At 36.0% G+C, this 10,182-nt stretch overlaps 1 protein-coding gene across 2 annotated transcripts in view; it reads right to left on the bottom strand.

Annotated features, from left to right (window-relative positions):
- The window catches only part of wdr54 (WD repeat domain 54), a 57,681-nt gene that overhangs the window by 40,787 nt on the left and 6,712 nt on the right, over positions 1-10,182 (bottom strand). For both annotated transcript variants that reach the window (XM_028804665.2, XM_028804666.2), the window contains exons 2-3: positions 2,014-2,257; positions 518-580 (exon numbers count right to left, since the gene is read on the bottom strand). In XM_028804665.2, the coding sequence (XP_028660498.1) occupies positions 518-580; positions 2,014-2,238 (288 nt within the window). In that variant the 5' untranslated portion in view covers positions 2,239-2,257. The remainder of the gene's footprint in view (positions 1-517; positions 581-2,013; positions 2,258-10,182) is intronic.

Here is a 10,182-nt window from a genome sequence, read left to right as displayed (position 1 = left end):
GTGTTTACATTTGTTCCAACTTTATATCTTCCTGTGTGAAATCATATTTGACAATTTTACATTAATTCTTTATTTCAGAACTCTTATTAAACAACCTTTCATTTTCTGTTTTCAGGGTTTCTTGCATGAATGATCAGACTTTGTTTTTACTGTGTACAAATTCAGAATTAGAAAAGTACTTGGGCTGTCATTACCTGTACTTATTAAATTTATTAATTTCAGACTGCATTACATTCTGCATGTACCATTTGAATATATGCAGAATATATGCCAAAATATTTAAGGACACTGCCTTGTAGCTTTTCTTCTGCTAGCTCTCTTAAACAGCAATAATATACAATTAATGCATCGGAGTTTTTGGTGAAAACTGTGGCTTGTCTGAAACTTGAAATAAATGAATCATAATTTCTGAGGATGGATTGAAATTTCATGTTTTAAAGGTGTATTCAAACAATTGTGCGAGTTTCTACAAAAGACTAAGACAAAGAAGAAACAATCAAACAAAAAAAAATCTTACCTGGATTCCCTTCTGTGAGGTAAGTACAAGCAGAACTCGAGAAGGTAATACACACCATGATGCCTACAAAATGGATAGTGAAGTATAAATTTGAAATGACTTCAATACATTTTGACTTTACTCATGTCATGCTTCACTATTAATTATAGGATTTGCAGTCAAATCTAGGTGCGTAAGTGCAAGGCTAAAAACCACTTCTTAATGCTCATGATCTCTTTTGCATTCCAAAGGTTATTCAATTTACATTCATTCTTCATAGCCCTATTCACAGGATCCTCTGAGTTTTGCTACTGTAAATTTTCTCCTTTCATCATACATACTCAATGTATCTTTGTCTTGTGTAGTTACTGTCAGACATCACCATGTAATACCAAAAAGACAAATCCTTGATTCTTTTATTCTGACTTACTTTACAAACATGTACCATCTACCTTGTGTCTGGAAATGTATACCACATTATTCTGTTTATTCTAGGCATAGCACTGTGACTGTTCTTTGCATATTAAGCTATATTATCATCTAAGGCTGTGCTCTTTGAGCCTCCTTGAAATTTATGGCATGGTTGGGTCACTGACTCCTTCTAAAGAACAGAGATGGGCTGACTGAAACTGTAACTATGATATATGTGTTCTAGCCTCTCCTGGAGACAAGCTGGCAGTGTGGCCTAATGGCTAAATCATTCACGATCCACAGCCCATCACTTAATCAGACAAAGCTAAAAATTAAAAATATCTAAAATGTGCTGAACAGTTATTTGCAAGTTGTTTTGCATTCCAGAGACCAAAATGAAAAGGAGGAGGATGTGCAACATGCCCTAAAGGTAAACCTGTGGGCCATATGTTACAAGTGGTGCTACCAATTGAGAAAACTTTATTCTATCAGTAAAACAGGCACACTCAAGAATACTGTAAGTGAAAAAAGTATAAATAAATGATAAATGAAATATACTAGTTAACTTTGCTGGCTTTCAGGTTAAAGGTTGAAAATACAAATACAATCCCAATTCCAAAACAGTTGGGACAGCATAGAACATGCTAATAAAAACAAAAAGGAGTGATTTTGACTTGTTTCAAATATAAAGACAATGTTTATCTTATCAACTGCATTGTTATTTAGAGATGTACATTTATTCTGAAATTGAAGCCTGCAACACAGTCCAAAAAAGTTGAGACGAGGTAGTTTAGGACTAATAAAAATGTGACAAGGTGATATTAAACAGATAAGGCATTTGTGGTAGAGTAAACAAGAAGTCTTCACAAAAGTCCCAGTCCTTCAACTGAAAGAATGGACGGAGGTTTGCCAATTTACAGACAAATGCCTCAGTGATTGATCCAGGACTTTGAGGAATGTTGCATTAACATTCAAGCTTATTCAATAAACAAAACCTTCCATTATCTATGTAGTTATTTAAATTAACATTATATTCTAGTTAAGCAAACACTTATATGAATTTAGTGTTAACAATATCTTTTTAGAATTAGCTCTTACATGCATACCTGCATAATGAGTGAAGAGCTGGCAGTAATGCTTCCATCCTTGGACTGTAACTGCCGATGAGAGAAGTTGAGGCCATCCCCAGAAGCACTCACCATGTTCAGAACATTTCCATGCACAACTGTGAAATATGTGAGAGACTTCTCAGGGATTGGCAGTACACTCAGGTTGCTGTAGAGGGCAGAGGCACTGCTCTTGATCTGAATACTTTTCTCCTTCCGGTACATACTTCATGGAAGAAATTAACTACAGCCAAAAAAAAGGGGGGGATACAAGTAAGGCACTGTACATCATTAGCCATTGATGCATCAAAAAAATAAAAATAAATCAAGCCAGTAATATTTGGTCTACTTTGTATAACTGTACAGAGAAGAAAGATAATAAGAATTAATTTCTACTGTGAATCATATTGTTATAAACTTTGATCTCAATACTTTTGTTGAGCAACAGTAATAATCTTCTGCCTTACTTTACAAGAAAACTAACTACAACTGCCACAATATTTACTCCTGCAGAACTTGATTGTAGTGATTGCAGACAAAAATGTTCAATCTCATATTTTCATGGAAAACAGAGATAAGAAAGCTTCTCATACAGTGAGCTTCAATGGAGGAAAACCAGGGGCCAACAATAAAAAACACCAAATTATACTGTATTAACATGTTCATTGAAAAATCTCAGGTCATCAAGCAAATTCAAGTTTCTGAAATGAAGAATGGACTCTTAACCCATGAATGATTATGGGGAGCAGTTTTCTATTCCAAAATTCAATCCCATTTGAACATGCTTCACTTTTGCACACTGCTCATATTTATTTAATAATATTGTATCAAAAATACATGTATTTTGGATATTGTGAGTATAAAGCTTCATAACTGACATGGGGATTATGTGATAGGAGTGATCTGAGATCATTTCATTAACTTTTTAAATGTTTGCTGTTCTTCAGTGCTGGCCACTTTTGAAACCCATTCTGAGAGAAACTTTGGTATCCAATCTTATGAAACCTGCCAAATGTGCAATGACATTGAAAAATAAACATTAAGGCTTTTATGTACTCACTACCTTCTCTATAGCCGTATAGGAAATATTTATTACTCATTAGATCCTAATGTTTCAGTCACCTCATTCCCCAAATTCTTGCTCTCTTTGGAGTTTAAACATACTATCTTGAAAACTGTCACTTATACCTTGTAAAGGACAGCACACATAGGCTGCCATTCCTGCCGTGATTGAACCAGTTCCCTTAACTGGCCGAGAGGCCAATATAATGGAGAGATCGGGGAAGGCTCCCTATCAAGGCTGTATGCTTCCCCAACCCACTAGATGGCAGCATCTCTGAGCTTCAGTACCTATTCAGACACCCACAGGGAATGCTAGGAACTGTAGTCCAGTGGGGCAGCCCTGCGGCGCTAGTATGCTGTTGCTCTCCCTATTTTATGGGACTTCTGTATGACCTGGATGCCGCAATGTCCCCTACTGGTCATAACATATGAATTCCCATTCTTGTTTTCCAGCAATTTGTAAGGTTTTCCCAGTTAGTTCTGCTTAACTTTTATTGATTTTTTTTATTATTAAAAAGATGCATTCTGAAATTATTATCTACATTGGCATATCTATATCACATCCAATATCAGGCCACTATTCCTGATGATTTCTACTCAAATCAATTTATGTCCTTACTAAGACAAGGAGCTCATTACCCAGGAGAAACAGACATGTATTCAAATTCCATAAAAGGCTATTTCAAAACCTTTTCAATTTTACATGTCTTACCTAAATAATTTTAACAATCTATGTTATACTTATCCTAATCTTTCTCTCTCTCTCTCTGGTTTTGAGGTGACCCATTGTGCCTCAGTACAGCAATTTTCAGTTACTGTCCAGCTATGCAAGATCCTAAAAATGGTTGGACAACTGCACCTCTGAGCTTGATACCCTTGAACAGTATGCCCCACTTACCTTGCACTTATGCCCAAATACGACCTTACTGCCTATAACTCTCTGGACTGAAGACTCCCCTCACAACACTTTAGAGGTGCACATTATATCTCCACAGGATAGCTGGACAAGTTCCTCATTCTCTAGTAGCAAGTTCAATATCAGCAGTCCTGAGGTCAAGGAGCCTGATCAGCTAACATCTCCTGCAGATTTAAGCCTGCTGGAGGCAGTTTCCTAAAATCAAGCCTTCACAAAGTCCAGTACAGGGCCGATAATGTTTTGTTCTAATTTTTTGATTTTGTTTTAATATAACTATAGTAGACATTTAACACCTTCTGCCCTCCTTCACAATTCCCATTCTTGCTGTTAAAATACTTTCAGACACCTTTTCAGCAAATTTAATGATGGAACTGGTGCCGAGTGAGACGTAGTCATAAGTAAACAAGACAAGGCCAGCAACAATGATAAAACAATCAGGAAGGAAAATAGAATCCAAAAACTACAGTTGAACAACAGGCAACATTTCCGCAATTCCAAAAAAGTGAAAAACACTACAAAATGAGATTCAAACAAAGCTCAAATTGAAATGTCTTTGCTGCACAAATTTAAATGTAAAGTGATATCATCATAGGATCATGGTCCAACACTACCAGTAATATGAAAACTAATAAAAAACAATAGCAAATTTGGGAGCAGACACAACTGTGCAAAAAAGATCACGGCACAATAGAGTGATAAGGTGGTGTCTCATATCTGCTATGTGAGCAACCTCCCAAATGTACATAGCCATACACAAAACAATTCAGATGTTTACACCAAGAAAGAGACAATGGGAGGACAATTTATGTGGAGGCTTAGGTTTTTTTTTTTTTTATTTGCCCTAGTAAAGGAGAAAAGCCAAGCAAAATGACACCTTTTATTGGCTAACTAAAAAGATTACAATATGCAAGCTTTCGAGGCAACGTCTTGCCTGAAGAAGGGGCCTGAGTTGCCTCGAAAGCTTGCATATTGTAATCTTTTTAGTTAGCCAATAAAAGGTGTCATTTTGCTTGGCTTTTCTCTACATTCATAATGGCTAACACGGTACAACACCCTAGTACCCTAGTAAAGGAGTAATAATACTCTGGAATTTTTAGAAACTTCCTTTCTTTTTTTAAACCTTATATGCATTTTAAAATAAATAATATAATACATACAGAGAGTTTCCTTCTGGTAAGTGATTCAACTATTTCCCAGATATATATGAGCAATGTTTTTTATAGGCTACTAGCTGTACTACCCATCTGAGACAAGCTGAAATCTAACCAATGTAGACTTCAGTGTTAACATTTAAAATACAGCACCTACTGGAATGTATTTTGTAATGCATATAGTAATAAAATGAATTGAATGTCACTCTAACAGAATGCAGATTGCAAATATTAACGCTGAATTCTACATTATCATCTAGTAATAAAATGCATTACTACAAATGTTTGCAATATGCCATCTGTTGGAATGACAAATCTATCTATCTATCTATCTATCTATCTATCTAAATGCAATGCATAAGTCTCTGTTATATAGCAATTGGTATGGGATTCATAAAAGAGATGCCATGAAAGAGACATACATACCAACCAGATAAACACATAGAAGCAACAGGCACTTGTCCTTTTATTAAGGTGGCTCATGCAAAAAATGTCTTCTGCATAGATTTTTAAATCAAATTAAAATGTGTACACTCTAATTTTAACCTATGTTAAGCTTACCTTGTGGGTCCATGAGTCGATGATACTCAGTCATTTAAGTATACCACAGTGACTATAAAACAGATAATTGAAGAAAAAATCCTGTAGAGCTGAAACCTTTAAACTATTCTTAGAAGTTATAACTTATAAGACTATTTAAAAAATTTTATCCAACTTAGTAGCTGATTAAAAGAAACTGTTAATATGAAATAATTCTATACGTACAATGTGCAAGTTGCAACATTGAAATTTTTAATTATTATATTTTATTTTGTATTAAACACTTGAATTTAAAATCCCTCCGGTTCTTCCCTGTGACCTTTCACATTTCAGCATTCTAAATAAACACAATCCAGGTCAAAATGTTCCTCCATCGCAAACATAACTCTTGAACAGAAATCAGCATTTCCAAATGTTTTAAATGTAACCGATTCCTTAGTGGGCGGCACGGTTGCGCAGTGGTAGCGCTGCTGCCTCGCAGTTAGGAGACCCGGGTTCGCTTCCCGGGTCCTCTCTGTGCGGAGTTTGCATGTTCTCCCCGTGTCTGCGTGGGTTTCCTCCGTGCGCTCCGGTTTCCTCCCACAGTCCAAAGACATGCAGGTTAGGTGGATTGGTGATTCTAAATTGGCCCTAGTGTGTGCTTGGTGTGTGGGTGTGTTTGTGTGTGTCCTGCGGTGGGTTGGCACCCTGCCCAGGATTGGTACCCTGCCTTGTGCCCTGTGTTGGCTGGGATTGGCTCCAGCAGACCCCCGTGACCCTGTGTTCAGATTCAGCGGGTTGGAAAATGGATGGATGGATGGGGTTGCAGCAAACATAACATGCAAGGCAGGAAAAATCCCTGGACATGACGAATACACAGACACACACACACATACACACACACATACCACTAGGGACAATTTAGCATTCCCGTTCCAAATAACCTGCTTGCCTTTGGCCTGTCTGGAAGAAGCCCATGCAGAAACAGGTAGAATACGCAAGCTCCACATATGGAAGACCTGGAAAAATGAACCCCGGCCTTCTTGTTGAGAGGCAGCACATTTTAATCCATACTTTGAAACTGAATTGTGATCTTTGTCTCTTTTCAAATATTCCAATAGAGGATCATAATTTCAAATAATTGCTTGAAGTGCAAAATGTTTAGATAATCAGTGCAATTTACAAGGTCTCAAAGAAACTAAAACACATTCAGAAACACTCATTCTTGAAACTTGCATGTTTTGGTGGAAGACCAACGGAACAATGTGTAGACAGTTCTTATTAACGTTTTAATATCTTTGATCAATATTATGTCTTTCCATGCTTCTAAATCCCTAAGTCTTCCTGATGTGCAACACAATGTTGTTGTACGAATTGTTGAACATCATTTCTCAGCTATGCTGCAGCACCATTTAGACTGACCAATGTAATCGTGGCTCTGTCCAATGTAAACATTACTGTTTTCATAAGGTCAAGTTCATGTTTCTTATAGAATTCACTGACTGCAGTGATTAATGCAGATGTATCAGAATTTTAAAATCCCAACAAACAAGGTTTTATACTCAGATTAATTTACTGGTCTATATTTAAAGTAGAGTATCAAATATTTGTTAACTGAATCAATTTTTCTTCAATAGTTATTGTAAGAAACTTCAATGATGCAAAGTCTACCATATCTCATTTTGCACAATGCAGTATATAATTTCTACAAAATTCATATGAAATTTTTTTACTTCTCCAGCTCCCTGATGTGCACACATACTATGCAATGTGCTTGTTTATATTTTGAACAGGGCATAGTCGTGTTAATGGACAAAAAAAAAAAAAAAAAACATTGCTACCAAGAAATTAAATTTCTTCTGAGTTAGTTTGCCTTTTCTCCTTAACAGTGTGGCTTTCAAACAACATGCTAACCAGTCCTCCTCTTAACTAAGGATTTTAATTTTTAAGTCTACTTACAGTGTCAGTATGAGATTTACTTGATATGTGTTTTAGGATCTTAAAACCATAAGTAGACTTCTCCATTATCCCCGTCATACGTAAATATTTAATGCAGTTCAATACACATTGTAACTTGGGATTCTGTTGTATCAGTTTTAAATTAAGATTTTCAAATTTATTTACATCATTTCTGAATTTAACACATCAGTACTGTAAGATGTCAACAGTACAGATTCACTGTACTATAAATCTTAGCTATTTCACTCTAACAGCTACAGGGATAACTATGCACAATATGACAGAACCAAGTTTCTTTTACGAAGTTCACCTACTTAAGGAAATAAAAAAAATATGAATTCATGAGAATGGCTAATAGTGTAAAATAAACAAATCAATAAATGTTGTAATTTTCAGCATTTTTCAGTCTTGCAAAGAGGGCAGTCAAGTCCAAAATGTTATTTATTAACATTTTTGTGTTCTTGGTAACTTTACAAGTTTTTCTTGTGCATGTTTTGTTTACTTGAGTGCCGGTACAGTGGTACTGAGTATAACTTTTTATTTCTATGTGTGTATTCTTTAATAAGCAATACTCTGTGCGCAGGGCGGCATTGTGGCACAGTGGTAGCGCTGCTGCCTCACAGTAAGGAGAGTTATGTTCACTTCCTGGGTCCTCCCTGCATGGAGCTTGCATGTTCTCCCCATGTCTGCGTGGGTTTCCTCTGGGTGCTCCAGTTTCCTTCCACAGTCTAAAGACATGCAGGTTAGGTGCATGGTGATCCTACATTGCCCCTAGTGTGTGCCTGGTGTACAGGTGTGTGCGTGTGTGTGCCCTGCGGTGGGCTTGCTCTCTGCCTGGGGATTGTTCCTGCCTTGCGCCCTATGCTGGCTGGGATTGGCTCCAGAAGACCCCCTGTGACCCAGTGTTGGGATATAGCAGGTTGGAAAATGACTGACTGACTAACTTTGTGTGCAGACACACAGAGACAAGAAACAAAGAATTGGATGTCTGAAGCTTGCAGCTGCTATATATAATGCATTCTTAAATATGAGCCTTCAAAAAAGAAACAGGGTGTATTACCTGCATTTTCAAATGTGATAATGGATAATTCAGATCACATATGTGCAACTGAGTGTTTAAATATAGCTTTCTAAATGGGCATACAGACTTACATCATTAGACACATTAATAAACAGAAACAGTTCAAATAAGAGCTAAACTTCGACAAGAGGTTGAAGGTTTCTAGCAGAACAAAACATACGACAGAAGTTTAACACCTGCCTGTTTTATTTTTTCTTGTAGACAAACTTTATAAAACTCAGAATGTCTACTACCATCCTGTTTCTCTTCATCCTTTCCTCTCTTGCTTCTCCATTGTCTGTTTTGACATTGCCTGCATGGCCTCATTACTCAAGAAAGACACTAATTTATATATATATATATATATATATATATATATATATATATATATATATATATATATATATATATATATATATATATATGTTGTATTTGTTCACATTAAACATTTGTATAAAAGCAGTTTGATCCCCTCCTACAGTGTCTAATGCCAGAAAATATCACAGAACTAGCAATAGGCAAAAACAATATGATATTAAGAAATGTATTTCTTAAAATTGGTCATAGCATATACTGTATTCGCGAGTTATTAACAAAAGACATACTTAGTAATATGTGATTAACAACAATTACTTACGTCTGCTCTGGTGGATAGCATCTCTATTACTCCAGATTCAACCCAACCTTCACTTTCATTTAACTTTTAATCTGGCTTCCTATCAAAATAGTGTTAAAGTTTACATTTTCTTTCACAATATAATACTGAATGCTTTGTATGTTGATGGATTTTTGGAGACCTAACAGACATTAAAAATGCAACGTGCTGCCACTATGTCCCTAAAACACTAGAATGTGCCTTCCTTCTTTTTACATTGGACTACAAAACATAATAACTGGTTAGAAGGAAGCTAGCAGAATGTCATTCCTCTAGCTATATTGCTGGTGCCACAAAATGTCCCTTGCAGCATTCAATATTCTCAGAAACAGTTATAAAAAGCATTAGACCCACTGCTACTCGGATATAATTCGAGCAGCTACTTTCTTATATTCAGTTCACCCTTCCTTCACAATTAACCCCTCAATCAGACAGCATTATATGTTTAGATAATGTTTTTTTAGGATGTTATGCAGGAACTGATTGATTATATGCTATATATGTATATGTGAAAATCTAAAGTAGAACTGCAGAATGGGTCAAGGGTAAAGATTTAGGTGGTTTTGAACATGGTATAACTACTATAGTTACTACAGGCTCCAAATCTACTGTTGTGAGTGCATGTAAAACTTGGATCATGATCAAACACCAGCATGAACAACACCAGTCTTGCTGATGTTAACAAATGCAACAACTGAACAAGTAAAGGAAGGTCTCTGGTTACAAGTAAGTTCCATTCTTGCAGACTCAAATTTGTAAGTCAGAATTTACACTAATGAATATCAATTAAAGGGAAACCAATAAAACTGCATATTGTCTTATTATTTATTTTCCACTATAATGTTGT

Source organism: Erpetoichthys calabaricus, chromosome 7 (assembly GCF_900747795.2).
Source record: "Erpetoichthys calabaricus chromosome 7, fErpCal1.3, whole genome shotgun sequence".
Classification (NCBI taxonomy): domain Eukaryota; kingdom Metazoa; phylum Chordata; class Cladistia; order Polypteriformes; family Polypteridae; genus Erpetoichthys; species Erpetoichthys calabaricus.
This window is presented reverse-complemented; position numbering and strand designations above follow the sequence as displayed.